Source organism: Chrysemys picta, chromosome 12 (genome assembly GCF_011386835.1).
Source record: "Chrysemys picta bellii isolate R12L10 chromosome 12, ASM1138683v2, whole genome shotgun sequence".
Lineage (NCBI taxonomy): Eukaryota > Metazoa > Chordata > Testudines > Emydidae > Chrysemys > Chrysemys picta.
In genome coordinates, this window is record NC_088802.1 from 26,687,496 (window position 1) to 26,713,551 (window position 26,056).

Consider the following 26,056-nt stretch of genomic DNA (forward strand, 5'->3'; position numbering starts at 1 on the left):
AGCACAGCAGAATGCGTGGAGGCAGTCAATGTCAGAGTGCAAAAAAGAAGAATATGAACAAAAGGAGAGGTGGCGGGCTGAATCGCGGGCTGAACATAGCAAGTGGCGGGCTGAAGATGATAGGTGGCGTCAGCTTGCAGACAGAAGGCAAGAGTCAATGCTCCGGCTGCTGGAGCATCAAACTGATATGCTCCAGCATATGGTTGAGCTGCAGGAAATGCAGCAGGAGCAGAGACCGCCGCTACAGCCCCTGTGTAACCAACAGCCCTCCTCCCCAAGTCCAATTGCCTCCTCACCCAGACGCCCAAGAACACGGTGGGGGGGCCTCTGGCCACCCAGTCACTCCACCCCAGATGATTGCCCGAGCATCGGAAGGCTGGCCTTCAATAAGTGTTAAAGTTTTAAAGTTTTAAACTGCAGTGTGTCCTTTTCCTTCCCTCCTCCTCCACCCATCCCGGGCTACCGTGGCAATTATCCCCCTAGTTGTGTGATGAATTAATAAAGAATGCATGAATGGGAAGTAACAATGACTTTATTACCTCTGCAAGTGGTGCCCAAAGGGGGGAGGGGAGGGTGGGGTGGTTGGTTTACAGGGAAGTAGAGTAAACCGGGGAGGGGGGGGCGCGGAGGGTTCATCAAGGAGAAACAAACAAACAGAAGTTTCACACCGTAGCCTAGCCAGTCACAAAACTGGTTTTCAAAGCTTCTCTGATGCGCACCGCGCCCTACTGTACTCTTCTAACCGCCCTGGTGTCTGGCTGCGCGTAATCAGCGGCCAGGCGATTTGCCTCAACCTCCCACCCTGCCATAAAGGTCTCCCCCTTACTCTCACAGATATTGTGGAGCGCACAGCAAGCAGCAATAACAATGGGGATATTGGTTTCGCTGAGGTCTATCCGAGTCAGTAAGCTGCGCCAGCGCACTTTTAAACATCCAAATGCACATTCCACCACCACTTGGCACTTGCTCAGCCTATAGTTGAACAGGTCCTGACTACTGTCCAGGCTGCCTGTGTACGGCTTCATTAAGGGGTAGGCTGGGTCCCCAAGGATAACGATAGGCATTTCAACATTCCCAACGATTATTTTCTGGTCTGGGAAGAAAGTCCCTTCCTCCAGCTTTCGAAACAGACCAGAGTGCCTGAAGACGCGAGCATCATGTACCTTTCCCGGCCATCCCACGTTGATATTGGTGAAACGTCCCTTGTGATCCACCAGGGCTTGCAGCAGCATTGAAAAGTACCCCTTGCCGTTTATGTACTCGGTGGCTTGGTGCTCCAGTGCCAAGATAGGGATATGGGTTCTGTCTATCGCCCCACCACAGTTTGGGAATCCCATTGCAGCAAAGCCATCCACTATGACCTGCACGTTTCCCAGAGTCACTACCCTTGATATCAGCAGGTCTTTGATTGCCCTGGCAACTTGGATCACAGCAGCCCTCACAGTAGATTTGCCCACTCCAAATTGATTCCCGACTGACCGGTAGCTGTCTGGCGTTGCAAGCTGCCACAGGGCTATCGCCACTCGCTTCTCAACTGTGAGAGCTGCTATCATCCTGGTATTCTGGTGCTTCAGGGCAGGGGAAAGCAAGTCACAAAGTTCCATGAAAGTGCTCTTACGCATGCGAAAGTTTCGCAGCCACTGGGAATCGTCCCACACCTGCAACACGATGTGGTCCCACCAGTCTGTGCTTGTTTCCCGGGCCCAGAATCAGCATTCCACGCCATAAACCTGCCCCAGTAACACCATGATTTGCACATTGCTGGGGCCCGTACTTTGTGAGAGGTCTATGTCCATGTCAATTTCCTCATCACTCTTGTCACCACGCTGCAATCGCCTCCTCGGCTGGTCCTGGTTCTGCTTTGGCATGTCGTGGCTCTGCATATACTCCAGGACAATGCTCGTGGTCTTCATCGTGCTCATAATTGCCGCGGTGATCTGAGCGGGCTCCATGATCCCAGTGCTATGGCGTCTGGTCTGAAAAAAGGCGCAAAACTGACGGAGGGAGGGAGGGGCGACTGACGACATGGCGTACAGGTACAGGGAATTAAAATCAACAAAGGTGGCTGTGCATCAGGGAGAAACACAAACAACTGTCACACAGAATGCCCCCCCCCCCAAAGATTGAACTCAAAACCCTGGGTTTAGCAGGCCGTGGATTTCACGGAGCGAGGGGGAAGCAAATGAATACAGAACAAATCTGGTCCATCTATTTTTTACATCTTAAGCTGGCAGCAGACGGTGCAGCATGACTGATAGCCATCGGCATCTTCTGGGTGCTTGGCAGAAAATGATGTACTACGACTGCTAGCCATCATCATCAAGACGGTTCAATAGGCCAGGGGACAAAACATGTCTGCCCAGGGACCTCTGATTGAACTCACTGAGGAATACGACGATGACGGATACCAGTCGTAATACACCATCCACTGCCAAAAGGCAAGGAGCTGCTGCTGTGTAGCAATGCAGCCCCACGTCTGCCAGCACCCAGATAGCCAATGACGGCTACCAGTCATACTGCACCGTCTACTGCCAAAAGGCAATTAGCTGCTGCTGTGTAGCAATGCAGTACTACGTCTGCCGGCACCCAGATGACATATGGTGATGGTGAGCTGAGCTGAGCTGAGCGGGCTCCATGCTTGCCGTGATATGTTGTCTGCACAGGTAACCCAGGTAAAAAGGCGCAAATCGATTGTCTGCCGTTGCTCTGACGGAGGGGGAGGGGTCTGACGACATGTACCTAGAACCCCCCACGACACTGTTTTGCATCGTCAGGCATTGGGATCTCAACCCAGAATTCCAATGGGCAACGGAGACTGCGGGAACTGTGAGATAGCTACCCACAGTACAACGCTCCTCCGGAAGTCGACGGTAGCTTCGGTACTGTGGACGCGGTCCGCCGACTTCATGCACTTAGAGCATTTTATGTGGGGACACACACAATCGACTGTATAAAACCGATATCTATAAAACCGGCTTCTATAAATTCGACCTAATTTCGTAGTGTAGACATACCCTCAGTCTCCAAGTACCCACCAGCACCCAACCTCCCTCACCTATTGGCTGTGCCCATCCAGCAACAACCCAACTTCCAAATATTCCATTCCCCAGCACTCTCCATTTTGCCTCCCAGATCACCAATCTCTCAATGCCCCAGCGCTCATCTGTAATGAATGTGGGAATTTTCTGCAATATTTTTATGAATTTCCTTCCTTAGAGGTTTTTAAGGTCAGGCTTGACAAAGCTCTGGCTGGGATGATTTAGTTGGGGCTTGGTCCAGTTTTGAGCAGGTGGTTGGACTAGATGACCTCCTGAGGTCCCTTCCAACCCTGATATTCTATGATTCTATTAACAATATGTGTCTCAGTTGGCCATTTGTCTTTGCATTGTTACTCATTGGATGCAGAGAGAATAAAATGCTTCTCCTGGAACAGGGAAGGAGACATATGATGTTTGATCTCTCTGTGGTGGCGTGAATGCACCCTCAGAAGCTGGCTAGAACCACAACATACCAATGGAAGATCCAGAAGAGACAATGACAGACATTAACCCTTAACAATAGGTGGTTCAAGCAGGCTGAATGTGTGAACACAGCATGGCTTTTTCTGGAGAACAGAGACAAGAGGTGTCAGGGATCATTGTTTAAGAAGAAGGTTCACAGACACATAGGAGTTCTCATTCAGGACTGAGAGATAGAAGGACAGAGAGAGAAGATGGATCCTACAACAGCATGGCTTTGTGAAGCCCTGGCTTTGATCAGTCTGAACTGGGTTTTAACCTTTGCTTCTCTAAGGCTATGTCTACACTAGAGAACTTACAGCGGCACATCTGTACCGATGCAGCAGCACCATTATAAGATCTCTTGGGTAACCGCCCTATGCCGACAGGAGAGCTCTCACCCATCAACATAATTAAACCACCCCAACAACAGCTTCTCCCACTGACATAGCACTGTGCACACTAACACTTATGCTGGTGAAATTTATGTTGCTCAGGGCTGTGTTTTTTTCACACCTCTGAGCGATGTAAGTTTTGCCGACATACGTGGCAGTGTAGGTATGGCCTAAGTTAACCTAAGGACTTCCTGATACTGTATCCCAGTTGATTATTTAAACCTATCCTGTTTGGAAAACACCTGCCTGGTGTTGCTACCAACACCACCTGAAGTGCATTGACCCCTGAGGGGTGTGTGTGGGGCGGGAAGTCTCAGACCAGGAGTCTACCTCAGATGGATTCACTGTGCAGAGCTCAACATGAGGAACAGGAGTGCTGGAGTCCAAAGGCTCAGTCTCGGAGGTGTTGAGGCCGAGGGGGCTGCCTTTGTGGCCAGGGCATGGCATGGACCCTTTAAATCCATAACAGGTACCCTGTAAAACCCAGCCAAGCATAGACCCCATCATCCCCATTTGACTGAGTGTAGCAGAACCGTTAGAAACACCATAACAAAAGCAACAATGAAAAACATTGTGAACACCTATTCCATGTGTATTTTCTGATGTCTTATAAGGTGGGAGCTCTGACGGAAGCTTTTCCCACACTCAGGGCATTTATAGGGTTTTTCTCCCGTATGGATCCTCTGATGTGTTTTAAGAAGTGAGTTTGACTGGAAGCTTTTCCCGCACTCACTACATTTAAAAGGTCTCTCCTCAATGTGGATTTTCTGGTGTCTAACAAGGCCTGAGGTCACACTGAATCGTTCCCCACAGTCGGGGCATTTATAGGGCCTGTCTTCTGAGTGGATTTGCCGGTGTCTCCTAAGGGCTGAGCTGTCAGTGAACCTTTTCTCACATTCGAGGCATTTAAAGGGTCTCTCTCCTGTATGGATTCTTTGGTGTTTCAAAAGGGCTGAGCTGTGACTAAAGCTTTTCCCACATTCAGGGCATTTATAGATTTTCTCTCCTGTGTGGATTATCTTATGTTTAATAAGGCTTGAACTGTCACTGAAGCTTTTCCCACATTCTGGGCATTTATAAGGTTTCTCTTCTGTGTGGATTCTCCTGTGTTTAATGAGGCCTGAGCGGTCACTGAAACTTTTCCCACAGACAAGGCATTTATAGGGTCTCTCTCCTGTGTGGGTTCTTTGATGTACAATAAGGGCTGAATTCACACTAAAGGATTTCCCACACTCAGGGCATTTATAAGGTTCTTCTCCTGTATGGTTTCTTTTATGTTTAATAAGTCCTGAGCAGTCACTGAAGTTTTCCCCACAGACCAGGCATTTATATGGTCGCTCACCAGTGTGGCTTCTCTGATGTCTAGTAAGGTGTGAGCTCAGACGGAAAGTTTTCCCACAGTCAAGGCATTTATAGGGTCTTTCTCCCAAGTGGAGTCTCTGATGTACAATGAGGTCTGAGTTCACACTGAAGCTTTTCCCACAGTCGGGACATTTATAGGGCTTCTCTCCAGTGTGGATTCTCTGATGCGTGATAAGAGTTGATCTGCGATTGAAGCTTTTCCCGCACTCAAGGCATTTAAAGGGTCTCTCTCCCGTGTGGATTCTTTGATGTTTGATAAGGTAGGACCTTGCATTGAAGCTTTTCCCACACTCGGGGCATTTATAAGGTTTATCTACAGTGTGTATCCTCTCATGCGTAAGAAGGTAGGAGCTCACTCGGAATCTTTTCCCACATTTGAGGCACTCATAGGGTTTCTCTGCTGTATGGATTTTCCGATGAGTACAAAGGGTTGAGCTCAGACGGAAGCTTTTCCCACAGTCGGGGCATTTATAAGGTTTAGCACCAGTGTGGATTCTCTGATGTCGAACAAGGCATGAGCGCAGGATGAAGCTTTTCCCACAGTCAGGGCACTTGTAGGGTCTCTCTCCCGAGTGGATTGCCTGATGTACAGTAAGGGCTGAAATCACACGGAAGCTTTTCCCACAGTCAGTACAGTTATAGGGCTTCTCTGCCACATGGATTTTCTTGTGTTTTATAAAGGCTGAGCAATCACTGAAGCTTTTCCCACAGTCGGGGCATTTATAGGGTCTCTCTCCTGTGTGGGTTCTCTGATGTTTCATAAGGTCAGAGCTTGCACAGAAGCTTTTCCCACAGTCGGAGCATTTGAAGGGTTTATCTACAGTGTGGGTCCTCTCGTGCATAAGAAGGTAGGAGCGCACTCGGAAGCTTTTCCCACATTGTAGGCACTCATAGGGTTTCTCTGCCCTGTGGATTTTTTCATGTGTCCTAAGTGTTGAGTTCTGACGGAAGCTTTTCCCGCAGTCGGGGCACTTATAGGGCTTGTCTCCAGTGTGGATTCTCTGGTGAGTAACAAGGATTGATTTCTGATTGAAGATTTCCCCACACTCCATGCATTTATAGGGTCTCTCATCAGTGTGGATTGTCTGATGCACAGCAAGGTCTGAGCTCACATTGAAGCTTTGGTCACACTCAGGGCAGTTATAGGGTTTCTCTGCAGTGTTAATTCTGTGATGGGCTTTGTTATTTTTAGTTTTCCTGAGAGCTCTGCCAGTGGAAGTGGCTTTACTCTGTGATGTCTCTCCAGGATTTTTTCCCTGACTGTTTGATATGCATTGAGAGTCACATGCCGTCACCTGATCAGGACTTGAGGAAACTTTCCCTGCCAACATTCCCAATAAACTCCCATGTGATGCTGCTTCCTCCAGACAATTCTCCTCCTTTATCTTCACCATCCCATCCTCTGTTGGAATAAAGAGGGAAAATTGAGACCTGATTCATTTCTTGTGCTGGGAAGTAAAGAATCCTTGGAAAGGGGGAACAGCAGAAATAAATAATAATGATATTGTCTGAAATTAGGAGCCAAATCCCGCAATGCAGAGGGACCATTTCTGCTCCCACGTAACACCTCAACTGCCAGGAAAGGACAAAGGATGATGGGAAGAGAGGTGTATTCGTCAGTCAGTGAGTGTGGGAAGGAAGTCATAACTGACACACCTGCCAGGAGGATGTGACCCCTGGTGGGACAACCCTGACATGGGTGAAGAGGGGCAGAACTGGGGCCTTGGTGGAAAAGCCAACTGGTTTGTTCACTCGCCCGTGGTTTCTGAGTTGGCTTAACAAACTCCTCACCTGTGCAGGCGCCTCTCATGATCTCCCCTTCCTCTGCATCCAAGGGGCCCGGCTCCTCCCCTGGCTCCATCAGAGAGATCTGGAGTAGAAATAGCCCCGGGTTAGATGAAGCGTGGACTCCCTGCAGGCTGGGTGAGTTTATTGGCTCACTTGCAGGCGGGTGCAATTTTTATTGATCTTTTATTATGAAAGAGGAAAGTGGTGTTTAAAAGTGAAGAGTTAAAATCAGGGGACGGAAGCTTTAATTCTCTCTCCAGTACCACCAATCGATGCCACCTTAGGTTGTTGCTATGGCAGGGCTTCCTGCATGCAGCCAGCTGAGAGACAGTGGATGGGAATGAGACAGGCACTAAGGAGACCTCGGTTCTGTTACTACCGGTAGCTTTGTCCTGGACCTGAAGAGCTATGATGTCTTCCTCATGCTTTTCTTCTAGGATAAGAGGCTAACATGGCCATTCTCAAGTGTTCAAACACCATGAGTCAGCTCTTCACATAGCCCCGCTCTGAACCCACCCCAGATGTGTTCCTAGCCCACAGTGTTCCCAGAATGCTTCCAGACTCCGTTAGCAGGCAATATGGTGAGGGAAAAGAAAGATGCAACCAGAGCTACAAGTCACATTAAAGAGGAATCTAGAACCACAGGGTTCTAAGGTTGTGTTGGATGATATGCCGGCACTGAGAGATGGGGAATGGGGTAGGAACCATATGACATATGTCTGTCCCTCCCTGACCCCCTTATCTATCCCTAGAGTCTGTTCCTATAATGGTGGCAGCCTACTGGCACCCCTACCTATTTCCCACTGGGAGAAAGACCCTGTACATTTATTTCTAACAGTCTGAGCTTTATCCAGCTAGTTATCTCAGGATCACAGCACTCTTCTGTCTGGGGCGAGCTCTTAGCAAAGCTTCCTTCAAACACTTCTAGACTCTATCATATTGAGAAAAGACTTGGCCAGTTTAGTACAGTGCAGAGCAGGTGTAGTGTCAGAAACTGCTGAGGGTGCATCATATTTTTCTTCCCCATTTCCTGTTTAAACCCCCCCCCCCCACCACCACCACATTCCTCTTCTTTGTAAGTACAGGGGTAGTGAATTCTGGCAGACAGGGGTCTCCCTCTCAGAATTCCTCACCTTTCCCCATCTTGTAGTCCTTGTGATGGCAGTTTTTTACTAAATTTATTATTATTAAGGCTGTCAAGCGATTTAAAAAAAAATCATGATTAATCACGTGATTAATCGCACTATTAAACAATAATAGAATACCATTTATTTAAATATGTGCAGATTTTTTCTACATTTTCAAATATATTGATTTCAATTACAACACAGAATACAAAGTGTACAGTGCTCACTTTATATTATTATTTTGATTACAAATATTTGCACTGTAAAAAACAAATTAAATAGTATTTTTCAATTCACCTAATACAAGTACTGTAGTGCAATCTCTTTATCATGAAAGTTGAACTTACAAATGTAGATTTATGTACAAAAAATAACTGCACTCAAAAATAAAACTTGTTTGTCTGAGCGACTGGCTGAACAAGAAGTAGGACTGAGTGGACTTGTGGGCTTTAATGTTTTACATTGTTTTGAGTACAGCTATGTAACAAACAAACAAAAATCTAAATTTGTAAATTGCACTTTCACGATAAAGAGATTGCACTACAGTACTTGTATGAGGTGAATTGAAAAATACTATTTCTTTTGTTTATTATTTTTACAGTGCAAATATTTGTAATCAAAAATAAGAATATAAAGTGAGCACTGTACACTTTGTATTTGGCGTTGTAATTGAAATCGATATATTTGAAAATGTAGAAAAACATCCAAAAATATTTAATAAATTTCAATTGGTATTCTATTATTGTTTAACGGTGTGAGTAAAACTGTGAATAATTGTGATTAAATTTTTTAATCAAGATTAATTTTTTGGGGTTAATTGTGTGAGTTAACTGCGATTAATTGACAGTCCTAATTTATTATTATTATTATTATTATTGACCATAGCACCTAGGAACTCTACACATGGATCAGGATCCCATGGTCCTACACATTGTACAAACACAAAAAGATTTTCCCTGCCCCAAGCAGCTCACATTCCAACTATCACACAACAGACATCAAATGCAGACAGACAGATGGGGGAGTACAAGGAGGCATGATAGGTAGTGGTCTCTGAACACAAGCAGCCAAGGATTTTTGTAGGTGTAACAGCAAAGGAGAGTATTGAGGAGGAATTTGAAAGTGGGTACATTTGACTTAACTCTGCTCCCTGGAGTACTATAGATATTGGGTGTGGATCAGCAACAGCGGCAGCATACATAGGTACGTGGAAACACTGTGAGACTGCACCATTGTTTGTGCATTTATCTGCATGCATTCCAACTGCTATTAACTGCGTTCGGTGTAGGTATATTGAACAGCGGAGGGAGTAGCTGCGGCAGGTTGGTAGAGCTGTGACTGTGATATGAGGCCAGGTGCAGGTGTACCTTGATGGGCCAACCATGCTTCATTCCTGCATGAAGTGCTGTAGGTTGTCACTGGTCTCCGGGGCTAAGTGAGGGGTAAGCAAAGGCAACGTCTCAGAAGGAATCTTCAGGGCAAGGGTGAAGGTGTGGGAACTGCAGAGACTGATAATATCCTACAATATCCTGAATGAACTTTATTGAACTAAGTTAAAACATACTGAATGAGGGTTAAGACCAGTGGGGTCCATCATATTAAACATGCAATTCTGTATGTGTTATTATAGCATTGTATCTTCTCTAGTGGGAGGGAAAGCCAAATAACTTCCTCCATTATCAACCTTTTCAAGCCACCCCCAGAGACATGCACATATACTACTTCAAACTGGATTCTCTCCAGGGACTAACAGACAAAGGAAGGGTTTTTCGATAAATAGCCTGGTTTTAAACTGGCTCATGGTCTTCTTCCTGATCCAGCAAATGGACAGGCGCCTGGTCCACGGAGGACGCCAATCCTTAGAGGAGGATTGGAAGGACGGGACCTTCTGAGATCCCATAAGAGTGGGTGCTTGTTCTGAGCTGAAGCTGTGACGAGCTTGTAATAAGGAAACCCCCTTGGGTGCGGGGTTGAAGAACTGCCCCAGCCAGAACCCTTTTAGGCAGGGCTTTGGAGCTGTGCTCCGGCTCCACTCCAGCTCCAGGCAAAAACCTGCAGCTCCACTGCTCCGGAGCTGCTCCGCGCTCCACTCCAAAGCCCTACTTTTAGGGTTGGGGTTAACTCTGGTGGACTTATTAGCATGCCTGTAGGGTTGAGTTTTTTTAATTGTTTTTAATCTATTTTCTCTGTAATGTTTTTTGCCTTATGAATAAAGCAGGCTTGCTTAGGAAGTGCTGTGTGGTACCTTATAACTGTAGCAATCACAGCTGTTAACCATCTCGGAAAAGAAAACAAGCAGCTGTCCTTAGGCAACCTGTCTATGCTGAGAATAATACAGGGAAGGCAGGGAACTGTGCAGCCTGGAAATACCCCAGTCAGCAGGGAGAGGGATGTGGGTTTCCACACAAGAGAGGCAACACCCGGGGAGCCGGAAGGCTGAGAGTGGATGCTGTTGCTGGACCACTGAGGGGAGACACAGAAGCAGTTGCCCTGAACTGTGACAGCAACATTTTGCAAATCTGGGGTAGTTTGCATGGAGCACACTCAGTGTTTGAGTGAAGGCCAGGTGGAGGTAGTTTCTGCTTGCTACGCCTGATCCAAACCTAAGTTTTGCTTTATCACAAAGAACATGTTAAAGTTTGTTCTACAGTGTTGATGTGCTATGTTCTCAAAGCGTTCTGTCGTATCTCTGAGAGCATGTTTGTTACTATGTGATGGGTATTGCTCGAAGATAGAGATACAGTTGGGTTGTGCGGGTGATGTGTCCCTCCACTTTGTACTTCCTGGTTTTCAGAGGTTTAAGTTTAGCCACTATGATTGCCACCCGTCCGGTTTTTCACCCAGACAGCCCGAGTGCCGTTTGACAAGCCCTGATGTCCGTTTTTTTTGATGGGGTGGCGGGGAAGAGGCAGAGCAGGGGCAGGGCCTTGGCAGGAAGAGGGGAGTAAGGGGGTGGGGCCTTGTGGGAGGCAGATCAGGGGCCTGGCCTCAGGAAGAGGCGGAGCAGGGGGGATGGCCTATGGGGTCCTGTTACCAGCCCTTAGAAAGGTGGCAACCGTATTAGCCACGCTCCCCGTTCTGGAAGGGCAAGAGGCAGCACTGGGCAACCTTAACTCTGCGTTAACAAAGCTTTTGAGCAGTTCTTTCACTTGGCTTTTTAAAAATAATTTCAGCAACTCCATGTTCCACAGCCCAGCTCTCCCCTCTACTGCCTCTGATTCCTGGGAAATCCTTAACCTGGCCACAGAAGGCCCTGTCTGCATGGTTAGTCCCTGTATTGCCCCTGTATCGTCTCCCCAGCTCGGAGTCTTCCTGTCTCTCTTACGGTCCAGCCCAGTCCTCTCCCATCCCATGCAGGGACAGACTTTGGCAGAGGCCCTGTAGGTTGAGGAGCTGGGCAGAGGATGTGTGAACAGTGCAGATACTGGCATGGAGTCACTGTGGCTGAGGTGTTTTTTGGAAGGAGGACAGACTTGGGGGGCATGGATAGAGGAGTGGGGGGGTTATGGGTGGCTCAGCTGAAGACTCCCTCCATCCCTCACTGCATAACTCTGATGCCCCTCCTTCTCCCCTGGCCCCCTGCACTGCTTTGACCTCCCTTTTCCTTTAGGAGCAGCAGCATGTGGGGACGGGTGAGCCTGGAGAACATTCCTCACTGCTGGAAGCCATGCGATTTAACCCAGAATCATTGCCCATTTTTAACTGTGTGATATGAAACTGCTGTGAGTAAAACAATTATTTATTGGAGACGTCCACACTTTGATATGTATATGGTCAGATATGTACAAAGAAGGTAAAATGTTAATCTGTAATGCTATGCAACATTAGCTTAGGGAGGATCTAACAGGTTTTTTTATCCCCCATGTAGACATACCCTACATCTCTCTGTGTCTCGGTTTCCCCTCTGTACAATGGGGATAATAGCTTTTCTCTGCCAGGGAGAGGTGGTGTGCTCAGATTCTTTGATGCTATAAACACCTTAGCTAGAATTTTCCTGACATCTGAAAAGTAAGTCTGTGATTATGAGCAATATGTAATATTTATATACCTCTGTTTAATTATGGATATATTTATTACAAAGGACTATTACTAGACTAAAAGTTATAAGGGCTTGTCTATACTGGAAAGATAGACCAGTATAAATTAATGTGTGAGTTTAAACCTATAGTTACACTGGTATAACTCCTCATGTGGACACTTATTCCAGTATAAAAGAGTGCCCCTGATTGGTTTAGCTTATATCATTTCGGAAGGGGTTTAATCTAAATGGGAAAAAGGCACTCTGGTTTTGGTAGAATAATGTCCACATGGTGGGCGGGGGTTTAAATCTCAATAACTACATCTGTATAATTGGTCAAACTTTCCAATGTAGACAGTCCCTAAGGTGCTGGCGAGAGAAGCAAAAATAACATTCGAGAAAGGCCATCCTCTTTGGTGGATCAAAGGAAAAGGAAGGCATGTTATAGCAACCTAGAAAATCTGACAGCCTGGAAATCACACGATAGCAAAGAAGAAACTTGTGCTAGAGGAAAATTAAGAAAAACAAATATTTTAAATAACACGTGTAAAATAAACATTCAGAATATCATAGGAAATATGTTTTACAACAAACTGAGACATGGCTGCTTCGCTACTTGCATCAATTGTGATTTTCTGGGATGATTTACCATTAATGAAAGGTTTTAAGTTGCACAATGACATCAAACTATACAATTAGGATGACCATACTTCCCAAAGGGAAAATGTGTGGGGCTGGCCTAAGCCCTCCCCACTATGGGACTAGCCCAAGCTGCATGCCTGAGCCTCTCCCCCCCATGGGGCTGGTCTGAGCCACTCACCTGAGGCCCCCCCCCCCTCGAGTGGGGCTTAATATGGAGATATACCTATCTCATAGAGCTGGAAGGGACCTTGAAAGGTCATCAAGTCCAGTCCCCTGCCTTCACAGCAGGACCAAATATCATCCCTGACAGATTTTTGCCCCAGATACCTAAATGGCCCCCTTAAGGATTAAATTTACAACCCTGGGTTTAACAAGCCAATGCCCAAACCACTGAGCTATCCCTCCCCTCAAGTGGCTTGCCCAAGCCCTGCCTGTCTCCCCCCCCCCAAGGGTGGATGCTGGTAGCACTGCTCATTCAAGTCCTGCCTGCCCCCCATCTCCCCTCCACATGGGGCTGGCACCACCACTCTCCCCCCCCATGTTCCTCTGCACCCCACTTTTCTGAAAAAAGTGGGCATTTGTCCTGTTTGCTCTTGCCAACTGATCAAGTAGCCAAGACACATGGGACCAATGCCCACTTTTGCCAAAAAAGTTGGGGCAGCCAGAACAGGGTTTAAAAATGGGACTGTCCTGGCCAAAACGGGAGGTATGGTCACCCTTAGTAAATTAGGATGTGCTAAGGACCATTCCCCCTGCCCCAACCTATCTGGCAGCACAGCTCCCCTTTTCCGAACCCCAGCTACTGCACCCTGTCCCTGGTTTTGCCAATCTGCCCCTCTCCTTCGCTTCCCTCCACTTGTTTTGCCTTCCTCGGCAAACTGCACACACATCCCTGCCATGTGCCGCTGTTTGCCCCCTGTTAATCGCAGGGAGCAGACTCTGATGGCAAGTCAGGGCAGCAGAGCCTGGTCCCACTGCTCCAGCCTGCTCAGTGACTGCGAAGTCACAAATTCTGGTGGGAAGCAGTTTCTGACATACACGAAACTGGGCGTGTGTCAGGGAGGGCAGCAGCTCTGAGGCTCGCAGCCCTTTCCCCCGGGTCTCTCCCCTCACCTGCAGGCTCCGGCTCTGGGGCTGGTGTCGGCAGAGCCCGGGGCTGCCAGGGGCAGAAAGTCCCCCCGGCTGGGCAGAGAGGGGGGTTAATGCAGGTCTCTCCCCACACCGCGCTGGGGAGCAGCAGCGGCTCAGCCCGGGCTCCCGGCTCACAATGGAGGCAGCAGCAGATGCTACTGACCCAGGAAGCTCAACCCCTGATATCCTGAAGAAAGACAGAGAGCAACAGCTTCCTCTCCCTTAGCTCTCGGTGGGGAGGGCTGAAAAGCAGGATGGAGAGGGAGGGGAAAGGGACGGGAAGAGCTCTGCGTAGCTGGAAAGCTTGTTTCTCTCACCAACACAAGTTCCTCCAATAAAATCTATTACCTCCCCCAGTTGTCTCTTATATCCTGCGACCCCTGGGCTATAAGAGCAGGGCGTACCACATCCTAACGCACATACACAAAGGGGCAGAATTCACACTGTCCCCACGTTCTTGATTCTAGGTCAGCCCAGTTGTGAATGTTTGACTGAGCAACCTTAATCATGTTCATTTTTTGTTCTATGTTCTAGTTCCTGTAGGGAATATCGCTGTAAATCCTCCCCAGAGTGCTGCTCTTCTGTAGAATTACTTAACATGGCGATCTAATCCTCTCCAATCTTGGCCTTTTTCTCACCAGTAATCAAACACTGCTGTAATACCAATCTGATTTTTCCCTTTTCTCAGTTATTGGAATTTTACACAAAATCCCCTCCGATGCTGGTCTCTTTCTACTTATTGATTATTAATATACTGGCAAAATTACTTATTTTTCTCTCTAAATATCTAATAATAGAATCATAGGACTGGAAGGGAGCTGGAGAGGTCATCATCTAGTCCAGTCCCCTGCACTCAAGGCACGACTAAGTATTATCTAGAGTCTAGACCATCCCTGACAGGTGTTTGTCCAACCTGCCCTTAAAAATCTCCAATACTGGAGATTCCACAACCTCCCTAGGCAATTTATTTCAGTGCTTAACCACCCTGACAGTTAGGAAGTTTTTCCTAATATCCAACCTAAACCTCCCTTGCTGCAATTTAAGCCCATTACTTCATGTCCTATCCTCAGAGGTTAAGGCAAACAATTCACATAATCATAGAAGATTAGGGTTGGAAGCATAGGCGCCGACTCTGTGGGTGCTCCAGGGCTGGGGAAAAATTGGTGGGTGCTCTGCACCCACCAGCAGCTCCCCACCCCACACCAGCTCACTGCCTCCTCCCCTGAGTGTGCCGCCGCGTCCTGCTTCTCCCCCCTCCCTCTGAGCGCTTGTGCCATGAAACAGCTGCGGGATTAACAAATTTGTTAATAAATTTAAATAAATTATATAAATTTATATATTAAATTAATAAATTAAATAAATTTGTTCGTCTCTAAGGTGCCACTACTTGTTGTTTTTGCTGATACAGACTAACACGGCTACCCCTCTGAAACCTGTCACTAGGGATTGTTATGGGTGGAGTAGTAAAGATACCATAGTTTAAATGGCTGGAGAATTCTCATTTTAATAGGAGCTTTAATCCATTATTGCCAAGAAATGTTGTAAAAGTGCCCCCCTCCCCGCAACACACACACAAATTGCAAATCAGCTGAATTTGGAAGCTTTTTGTTTGGGCAACGCCTCATTAATAGGGACAGGGAGGGGGATGGAGACAGAAGATCCCATGGCAGTTGGGAGGGGGTAGTTGGGGGGTGGGGTTGGTGATTGGCAGCTGTTGCTTAGGGGGGCTGGTTTGGGTGGGGGGCAACAGCTGGGACAGGGCAAACGAAGAGCTGGGCAGTTTTCATGTGGGAATATTGCCCCTCTTGTTGGCATAGGGCAACCACCATATTCATACCACTAATGACTCCCCTAGAATCCATCTGTCAGGAGCTTTAGGGACCCTTTGGGGTGACAGTGGTGGTGGGAATGGGCGGGGTTAATACAGCAGGATCGTTATAAAGGATGACAATAGTTAGACACTCTGGATACTTATTAAGGGGATCAGGAACCCAGTCACGCACACAGCAGCCCCCTGGAGGGATGACGCTCCCATCCTGCCCCCATCTGGGGCAAAATGCAGCCAGTCAGGGTCTGCCAACGGCCCCGTCAGCAGCTGGGAGACACTGTCCCCCCAAATGGTGGGAGGCTTCTGGCTTTGATGTTTGTTATATGCAGAACAGCTCACTTTAAGCAGCAATCCTGCCATGTTAATTAAAACTAGTGGAAAAATAATTTGATTTTCAGATGTGAGGGGGAAACTTGATCATTAAAGATCTTCATTCCCCATTAATGGGAAAATGACTCAAGGCAGTGATTTCCCTCCAACGATTAGGGTAGTGGTCCCCAAAGATTGCACCTCCCCTTACCCCTATCCATGCCCCCCTCCCCCTCCGGAGCCGGAGTCGAAGCCGGGGCTGGGATCAATGATGTGGTTGGGGGTGTGTGTGACAGAGGTAAGGGGGGGCCGAGGCTGGGGCCGCAGCTGAGGGTGAATCTGGGGCTGGGAGCGAGGCCGGGACTGGAGCCGCAGCCAGGGGCCAAGGCTGGAGACAGGGACAGGAGCAGAGCTGCGCCGAGGCTGGGGACGGGGTCAGGCACAGGGGCGGGGAGGGGCTGGGTGGTGCTCCTTCCTGGCCCCCCCATGGGGACTGGCCCTGGCCCTGCTGCACCCCCCAAAGGTACCTCCACAACCCCCTGGGGGGATGCTCCCCACAGTTTGGGGACCTCTGGATTAGGGGGTTTAAATAGGGTTACCATCCGTCCGTATTTCCCCGTACATGTCCGGATTTTGCGTCTCTAAATAGCCGTCCGGGAGGAATTGGTAACATGGTTAAAATGTCCGGGGAGGTTTTCTCCCTCCCTCCCTTCCATGCAGAGTGTGGCTGCTGATTGGGCGGCTAGGCCGATTGACCCACTCCCATTGGCCTCCAGCAGCCAGAGCCCTCCCCTGCTCCCCCCTCCCTCTCTCTGTAGTCCTGTGTAACACACAAACCGACCCACGTGGAGCCAGAATGGTAAGAGGAGTGGGGGGGGGGCAGTCAGGGAGCGGGGGAGTGTTGGATGGGCCCCCAGCCTCCACCTGCCACCCCCCCCGCACGTCCCCCCCTCCGTGGGTCCCCCCGTCCCTGTCTGCCTCTCGCTTGTCTGGGTGTACTGCCAGAGCCAGCAGCAACTGCTGTCTGCTGCCCCCGGGTCCTAGCGTCCCCCATCCACTAATGGGAAGACAGGCTGCCCTTACCCTGCCCTTCCACCCTAGTCCTGAGCCTCTCCAACACCCCAAACCCCCCAGCCCCAGCCCTCATCCCCACACACCCTAATCCTCTGCTCCATCCCTGAGCCCCCTCCTGCATCATGAACCCCTCATCCCCAGACCCACAGCCCTCACCCCTGCATCCCCTCCTATCCCCAAACTCCCTCCCAATCCCCCTCCCTCTTCCCACACACCCCCTCCTGCCCTCAAACTTCCTCCTAAAGCCTGCACCCCCTCCCTTTGCACCGCCTCTCACCCCCAAACTCCATCCCAGAGCCTGCACCCCCTCCTGCACACCCACCCCCTGCCCCAGCCCGAAGCCTGCACCCAGCACCCAAACTCTATCCCAGAACCTGCACCCCTCCTGCACCCTAATCCCCAGCCCAGGACCTGCACCCCAGACCTCCTCCCCCCACCCAACCCCCCTCCCAGAGCCTTAGGCAGGTGGGGTGGGGGGTTCTGGGCACCACCAAAATTTCTACAACCCTGCCACCCATGCGAGTGGATAAGGGTCAGGGCAGTCAGGGGACAGGTAGGGTCCTGGGGGGGGGCAGTTAGGGTAGGGGGTTCTCAGCAGGGGACAGTCAGGGGACAAGAAGCAGGGGGGGTTGGGGTTCTGAGGGGAGCAGTCAGGGGGTGGGAAGTGGGAGGGAGTGGATGGGGCGGGGCTAGGGCGGGGCTTCCCCCCCCCCCCAGTGTCCTCTTTTTTGTTTGTGGAAATATGGTAACCCTACTCTTCAGTTTGCAGAAAGAAAGAAATCTCTGGGGTGAGCACACAGCAGATGTCTGTTTTCCCAGGGCCAGATGCTGCCACCTTGTCACTGGAAGGACCCGTGTGACCTCTGACCACAGATGAGGGAGGACGCCCAGCCTGGCTAGACAGATTCCTTCCTGGCATGGCTGGGGACAGAAGCCTGCAGCCAAAGCTCACACTGCAGGAAACAACCTGCAGAGGCCTTTCATCTCCCCAGGGTCAGACGTCACCACTAGGAGAATGTGAGGGCCGGAGCACTGGGGGAGCTGGGCTGAGATGGCATCCCAGGGCACAACCACCTGTGTCAAGTCCATTCTGTTTCCACGCTCAGCAAAGATGCAGGGAGCTGTGCGGTCAGGAGAGGCGCTGGTCAGAATTTGCCAGTGGAACTGTTTTTCCATCAGAAATTGCCAGCTTGTCAAAATCCAAACGTTTCGTGGGAACACGTCGATGTGGACAAACCTTCAGACAGAAAGCAGGAAGGTTTCGCACGGAAAGCTGCTTGGCTCCCTGCCAGCTCGCCCGCCTGCCCACCTGCTTGACAGGCTGATGGGGGGCCTGGGCTTCCAGGCTGCTGAGAGAAGCCCTGGCTCCCAAGATCCCAGGGTCCCCGAAACCCTCTCCTCGCAGGGGTAATGTTCTGGTTACTGCACAGCTCTAGGAGGAGGGGAGGTATCCGATGCCCCACAAGCCACCAATCCTCCCTGCCAAGGTCCCAGTAACTACGATAGCCTGTGAAAACATCCTAAGCTTTAGGTCACTCTCCCTGCCAGGTGAAAGGGTGCGAGCTGGACCCCTCCCTGCCACCAGAGTCCAGCACTGCCGAGAAAGCCAAGTGTGGACTAAACTAAGCCCCTGGTTAACCCTTTCCCAGAGGAATCCAGAAGCCACTGATAATTGCAGGCTACATGGTGACCTCTCTCTCAGGTCACTCCCCCATCCTGGAATAGGGGTTGGTGAGTCCTGGACGAACGCCGTTCAGCTGGGAACATGCTCCCCCTTCTCGTGCCGAGGACTACATGAGATGGGTGTAGTGGGCACTCCCGATAAAGGGGACAGTGTGACAGCTGCCTTTCAAATAGGCCCCAGGCATGGGGGGGCCACAGCACCCAATTCCTCTGCCCCCCCAACTTCCTTCGCTGCTTTAACGTACAATCACAACCTGCTCCGCTGACACCTCTGACTCCTGAAAGCCCTAACGCTCCCGGGGAGCAGGCCATGCCCTGCCCTGCCCTGGCTGCCCCGGGTGACCTTGGCCAACCCACATCCCTTCAGGAGGAACTCCCAGTACCCACCCAGCCCCCACACCTCAGGGTTCCCCTCCCTGCGGCTCTGTGGCCATCCCCGCACCAGAGCCGGCTTTAGGCCAATTCAACCAATTCCCCTGAATCGGGCCCCGTGCCCAAGCCCCGGTACGGTGTACCGGCAAGAGCCTGTGCGCTGTACCAGGGTGGCCCGGCTTCCCCAGGGGGCAATGTAAAGGACCTAGGGCTCCCAGCAGGGTCCGGAGCCCCAGGCCCTTTAAATTGCCACCAGACCCCCACTGCTGCAGCCCTGGTGTAGGGTTGCGGGGCTCTGGGGGCTATTTAAAAAGTCCGGGGCTCCCGCTGCCTCTACCGCCCCGGCCCTTTAAATAGCCACTGGAGCCCCGCTGCTTCCCCAGGGCTCCCGCGGCTATTTAAAGGGCCGGGGTGGTAGAAGCAGGGAAGCCCATGGCCCTTTAAATAGCCCCCAGAGCCCTGGGATAGCGGGGGGCTCGGGGGCTATTTAAAGGGCCGGGGCTCCAGCTGCCTCTGCTGCACCCCGTCCCCGCACCAGCCCCACACCCCCTGCCCTGCCCGCAGCCAGCCCCGTCTCCAGCCAGCCCTGCACCCCCTGTCCACAGCCAGCCCCTGCTGCACCCCTGCCCTACCTCCAGCCCCGCCCCCCCTGTTCTAGCCGCACCAGCCCCGCCCCCCTGCCCTGCCTGCAGCCAGCTCTGCACCCCCTGCCCAATGCCAGCCTCTGCCGCACCCCTTGCCCTGTCTCCAGGCAACCCCTGCCGCACCCCCCTGCGGCCCTGCCCAAAGCCAGCCAGCCCCACACACCACTGTCTCCAGCCAGCCCCGCACCCCTTGCTCTGCCTGCAGCCAGACCCTATCTCCAGTGAGCCCCTGCCCTGCCTCCAGCCAGCCACATGTCCACTGGTGCCCTGCAGTTCCCAGGGCAGTAACCCTGCACACCTGCTTCAATGAGGGGGGCAGGGAGCAGCTGGGACCCACACATGTGCACACCACTAGGGTGACCAGACAGCAAGTGTGAAAAATCGGGACAGGGGGTGGGGGATAATAGGATCCTATAAGAAAAAGACCGAAAAAAGGGGACTGTCCCTATAAAATCAGGACATCTGGTCACCCTAGCACACCCCTACGGAGTGGCAGGGCCCACACACGTGAAACGGAGCTCATTAATAACCGATCAACAGCATATATGAAGCAATATACATAATATATAATTTTATTATTTATATAGTTATGGAAAGTAAATAATACATGGAAGAAATGAAAGGCTTTTTTTTACATTATTTTTTTTTGTTAGTCATCCCTGCCGGGGCCCCGCCAAAAATGTTCGAATTGGGCCCCGCCCTTCCTAAAGCCGGCCCTGCTGGAGAGAACAGGAGGATTCAGTCAGCAGGGGCTGTCGATCTGTCCCATTCACCAGGGCTGCCATCCTGCGGCTTCAGCATTAGTGGCTGGGGTGACTTGGGGAAAGGTCTCAACCTCCCCACATCCCACTTCACTGCTGCCAGAATCCCTCCTGCCCCGCCCCCACTACAGTCCCCTCCCTACCCAACCCCGGTGGGGCTGTAGGAGAGGAGTCTGAGAACTTGAGCTGTGGATTGGAGGTGGAACAGCTGTCAGGGGCACTGAGGGGGGAGGTAGCAGGAGCGCCCCGTACAAGGAGGGGGGTTGCCACTGGAGGTCACTAGGAAGGACAACAAAACTCCATCCTGGGGGTCACCAGGGGGAATCCATCCCTCAGAGGTGGGCAGGGGCTGGGTGGAAATGCTGCTGGTTCCAGGGGCCGTTAATCCCCCCTGATTCCTCGGAGGCGTCTGAGTCTCAGACAGGTTCTTGTTCCCTTGCAGCAGGAGGACGTCACGGCCAATGTGATGCGCCAGCTCCGTATCATGCGGCACTTGCGCCAGGTGCCCGAGGCGCTGCAGGGCCTGTGCCTCTGAGGCCACCAGCAACTCCCGCTCCCTGCTGCAGGTACTGCTCTGGCTCTCTGTAAATGGGGAGCTAGTGGAAGGGGAAATGGAGCCCCCTGGCACTCACAGAAAGCTGATTACAGAATGAGCCCGAACTGAGAGGCACCATATCCGCCCCCGTAAAGAGCCAGACTTCAGTGGTGATACACCCCAGCTGGGGTAGCAACAGGATTGAGAACGAGGTAGGAAGTTCAGAGCAACAAGGAAAGCCTGGAGGGGAACTTGAGAAGAGAGGTTGGAAAAGTGCAGCAAAGAGAAAGGTGCAGACCTAGCTGTTGGGTCCAGGGCCCTGAGCTGCTATCAATGTCAGGGTGGGACTGGGTTCCCCTACCGGCCCCAGAGGAGGCGGCGTACACGCACCTGGAGAGGGTTCCCAAGCCCAGCAAGGGGGCTACAGGCTGAGCAAGTGCCCCAGCGATGGCAGAAGGACTTCTGTCTGTGGAAAGACCTCTTTGGACTTTTAGTGTGAGGCAAGCTGGGCCCCAGAAGGGTGGACTAAAGGTGGTGACCTGGCCGGAGTTACCAGGCAGAGAAACTGCCGTGGTGCTGGAGCGACCATGGATGGGGGACGCTAGCCCAGCGAGAGGGCTGTGATGCCATGCCTGGCCGCAGGGGGGCACCTAACGATGAGTAGATTCATTTATGATTGGCATAGTTGGCAGGATTGAGTTCCCCCTGTGATCCGTGAGGGAAGTCTTGGTTGCTGAAGGAATCATAGAATATCAGGGTTGGAAGGGACCTCTGGAGGTCATCTAGTCCAACCACCTGCTCAAAACAGGACCAATCCCCAGACAGTTTTTTGCCCTGATCCCCAAATGGCCCCCTCAAGGATTAAGCTCACAACCCCGGGTTTAGCAGGCCAATGCTCAAACCACTGAGCTATCCCTCCCCCAAGCAGGTGTATCAAGGGACCAAGCTGGTCGCTGGATTTCCCACTTCAGTTCCAGGGACTGGCTAAGCAGCCAAAGCAGATCTAGGGGTTTCTCCAGCAGCTCCTAGAAAACCAACAGACGCAGAAGGAAGTGCAGGTGCAGCTACAGACGCAGCAGCAGCAATACCTGTGAGAGATCCTGCAAAGGGAAATCAACCCAGGGTCTGCTATGCCCATGGACAAAAAGAGCAGAGAAGGAGAGCATGCCTGGGTTGTGCTGAGAAGGTTAGCCCAGGGAGAAGGGCATGAGAAAGTGTACAAGCGTGGCCTAATGCCAAGATGGGAGCAAGAGTTCTTTGTTTTGGAGGCAGAGAAGCAGGCCATATCAAAAGACACGGCCTGCTTAGGAAATTGCTGAGTGGCTGAACGAGGGGCCAGGGCCCTAAGAAGTTAGAAAGAAAGGAGAAGGTGTCCTCTGACACAAACCCCCATGAGGCAGGTAAGGTGGAGGTGGCTGGGATGGCCATGGACCTTGCAGACCCTCCACCAACACACCCTGTCGGGTGCTGCAGGGAGATGAAGGACGAAATGATTGGCCCAGAGATGAAGCAGACTGGAGGAGGAACAAACACAAGGGTGGAGCAGTTCATGGGGGGTTCTCAGACCCTGACCGAAAAGGTTTTGGCATATGCAGCGGCAGTAGCAAAAAGGCAACAGAAGACGCTAAAGGCTTCAGAAGAGGCTTTGCAAGCAGCTGTTCATGAGACTGAGTGGCTGCAGGAAGAGTGTCGGGATACTGCAGAAGAGAAGGTTTGCCCCGAGCGAGCTGGCAGTGGAGCTGCAGACACTGCGCACAGGCTGTACAAGCGCGCAGCCGGTGACAGCGATGAGATGAGGAGGGATGAAGCTTGGAGAAGAATAGAACTTGCCCCCGCGTGGGCCAGGTTCTAAGGAGGACGGTATATAACGGGGGGCTTGGCCTGTGGGCTATAAAGCCTGGAGCTAGGCCAAATGGATTACAGAGTGAGCTCCAGCTGAGGGGAATCCAGGGGAAAACCGCAACAAAGGTACAGGAGCAGGCCTAGCTGTTCGGTACAGGGCCTTGGGGCAGAGCCTAGAATCCAGGGTAGGACTGGTTCTCCCACGGTCTCTAAGGAAGGGGATGTACAGGGCCATAGAAAGGGCTACCAAGGCCAGCAAGGGCAGGCCGAGCCAAAGTCAGGCTGAGGAAAAGCCCCCAAGGGACAGAGGATCTTGTTTCAGTTCAAGACATTTTTTGACTTTTCGTTTGGGATGAGCGTGACCCAGGAAGGAGTGGACTAAAAGATGGTCGCCTGGCCGAAGGGCTGAGTTCCCAGCCAAAAACCTGCTGGCGGGCGTGCTAGCCCAAGAAATCTGTGACCCCAGGCCTTGAAGGAAGGGGCACCTATCGGTGAGTGAACTCTGTTACAAGCCTGCTTCCATTGTGGAAACAGCCTGGTATTGGAGAGTGGTGGGGATGGCCTGTGGGCGAGGATGGCTGGAGGGGTCATACAGGAGGGGCAGCAGCGTCCAGTGAGGAGATCAGGGAACGGGTTGTTTGCAGTCCTGCCACTGAGCAGTAACGTGATCCTGGCCAGGTCACTCTCCCACCTGGTGCCTCACTTTCTCTATCTTTGAAATGGGGATCATCCCGACCCACATTAAGAAAGGGTTTGATCCTCTGCTCTTGCTTCCCAAATCCCTGCCCTCCTTGCCCCACACAGGCCTCTGCCCTGTTGCTCAAACTCCCATGCACATGTTAGTGCCTGTGTCACCCCCACAACTGCAAGGTCTCATGTACAGTCTCCTGCCAGCAAACTGAAGCTGCCACTAGATCCAGAATAGGAATCGCAGTTCCTGTGCGCTGCCCTGAATGGAGTCTAGATCCTGGGCATGGGGAAGGCCAACGCTCACATCCAGGTAGATCATCAACCTACTCCTCTGTCCCAGGAGCAGGAAGGCCTCTGGTTCGTGCTCCCTTCGGTAGCTGGAGCTGCTGAGTTGGGAGTGTGGTGGGCAGAGATGGGAACAGGCCATAGGATGAATCAAGTGTCAGGGGAAGACTCCCTGTGTGTGGGAGATGATGTTGCCCCTCTGTGGGGAATCCCTTCCTTGCAGATGCTGGGCTTTGGGTGCTGGACTCTGCCAGGAAGCCCAGCTCCCATCCCTAGGAGCTTGGCTGTTCCGTACAGTGCTGTGCACCAGGCCCTCTGCAGAGAGCTGCTCTGGGCAAGGACTACAGAGCCTGCTGTCATCCTGGCAGGTGTCACAACAGGTTCCATAATCCTGACCCCTGGTCTCCCTCCGCTGGCAGGCTCTGAGCAAGGCCTGCCCAGAGAACATGGATGACAAGCTCTCGATCCTGCTGACAGCAACCCCCAGCACAGACGAACTCCAGCACATCTTGGAGGTGAGCAGAATGGGGAGGGGCAGCAGGGGTTTTACCTTAGCCCTGGGGACTCCTAGAAAGAAGAGACTGGAAAATCCACTTTTCTATTCATTCCTTCCGAGTATGCATTCGTGATATAAACTCACTGGGTGACCTTGGGGTAACTCACTTCCCCCTTACGGCATCAGTCTTCTCCACTATCAAATCTGGTCCTTAGTGCTCAGCCTGGCCCCTTCCCAGCTTGTCCCTCACCTTTAAAGGACGCTCCAAGCCCCTCCCATGCCTGCTTCCCTTGGGTTCTCTCTCCTGGCTGAGCACAGGCTGCCCTTCTATCTCTCAGCAGGCCTGGGTCCTAGTCACAGGCTGCGTCTTGTCACGTGACACCCACACTTATTCCCTTCACCCTAGGGAGCTGCATCACCTGGGCCAGGTGCAGTTGAGCTCCAACCCCTTTCCTGGCCATCTCACCCTGGGACAGGTTGAAACTGGTAAGCTGTGGGTAACAGTAACTCTTTGCTCGCAAAGGTGCTGAAGACACAATGGAAGAGGAAATCCTTTGGCCTGGATTGAAATTATTCCGACTGAAAGTGAATGAGAGAAAATAGGTCCAGAGTTCTCTTCCTAGCAGCAGAAAATGTAGCGATTGATAGAGGTTCAGGTCAGAAAGGACCATTATGTGCATCTAGTCGCCCCTCCTGTATAACTCAGGGCATAGAATGTGACCAGGTGGTTCCTTCAGCCAACTATAGCATGGGACTGAGCCAGAGCACGTCTTTTGGAACGACATCCACATGCAGGAGAGCCATCTGGCTACCAGAAAATCTCTCTTCTGCAGTGACGTGGGGTTAAGGGACACGGGGGAAAAGACATGGAGGCTGTGACTAAACTTAGAGCAGGGTGGGGAACCGAGACACAGTTGGGACCTATGTACACTACAGGTCTGTTGTACATTTGTAATCTGCTGACCCCCACATGTTGTTCAGAGCCTATGGACAACACAGCTCCTAAAGGTACGTTTGTTCTGTGCTTATCCCCTATGTACCAGCAGGGCTGGACAGCATTTCTCACTGTGATGTGGGGAGCAGGTCCTGGGTACTAAGGGTCTGAAGAAGCTCTCAAGGACTAATTTTTTAAAATAATTGTTATCAATGACTTGGGAGAAAACATACAATCACTGCGGATAAGATTGGGGGGTGACAAAATACAGGCAGAGTGGTAATTCCTGATGGGGAGAGGGCAGTGATATACAGCGATCTGGCTCATTAGGCCAGCTGGACCCATTCAAAGAAAACAAGTTTGAGCAGAGTCCAGTGCAAGGTCCTATACGTAGCCACAAGGCACGCCGGCCACACCTCCAGAATGGGGACGTGTATCCAGAAAAGCAGTGACTCTGAAAAGGATTTAGGGGCCAGAGTGGAGAAGCCACTCAACATGAGCTCCCGGTGTGATGCTGTGGTGAACAGGGCTAAAGCCATCATTAGACGAAGGAGCAGAGCCGTGAGTAGGATAGGGAGGTGACACAGCAGCAGTGAGACTGCTATTGGAATAGTGCCTCCAGTGATGGTGTCCTCCTTTGAAA

At 51.3% G+C, this 26,056-nt stretch overlaps 1 protein-coding gene across 1 annotated transcript; it reads right to left on the bottom strand.

Annotated features, from left to right (window-relative positions):
* Window positions 1-514: 514 nt before the first annotated feature.
* LOC101952136 (zinc finger protein 850-like) lies at window positions 515-14,078 on the bottom strand. The gene is made up of 3 exons (XM_005314800.5): window positions 13,943-14,078; window positions 7,046-7,124; window positions 515-6,656 (listed from the first exon to the last, which is right to left on the bottom strand). The coding sequence occupies exons 2-3, from the start codon at window positions 7,113-7,115 to the stop codon at window positions 4,474-4,476; spliced, it is 2,253 nt and encodes a 750-aa protein (XP_005314857.2). The 5' UTR covers window positions 7,116-7,124; window positions 13,943-14,078; the 3' UTR covers window positions 515-4,473.
* Between the last annotated feature and the right edge of the window lie 11,978 nt (window positions 14,079-26,056).

Excerpts from the sequence above, each read along its gene's own strand:
- LOC101952136 (XM_005314800.5), bottom strand. The coding sequence starts at position 7,115 with ATGGAGCCAGGGGAGGAGCCGGGCCCCTTGGATGCAGAGGAAGGGGAG. Across the intron at positions 6,657-7,045 it reads CATGAGAGGCGCCTGCACAG|AGGATGGGATGGTGAAGATA; the intron begins GTGAGGAGTTTG and ends TTATTCCAACAG.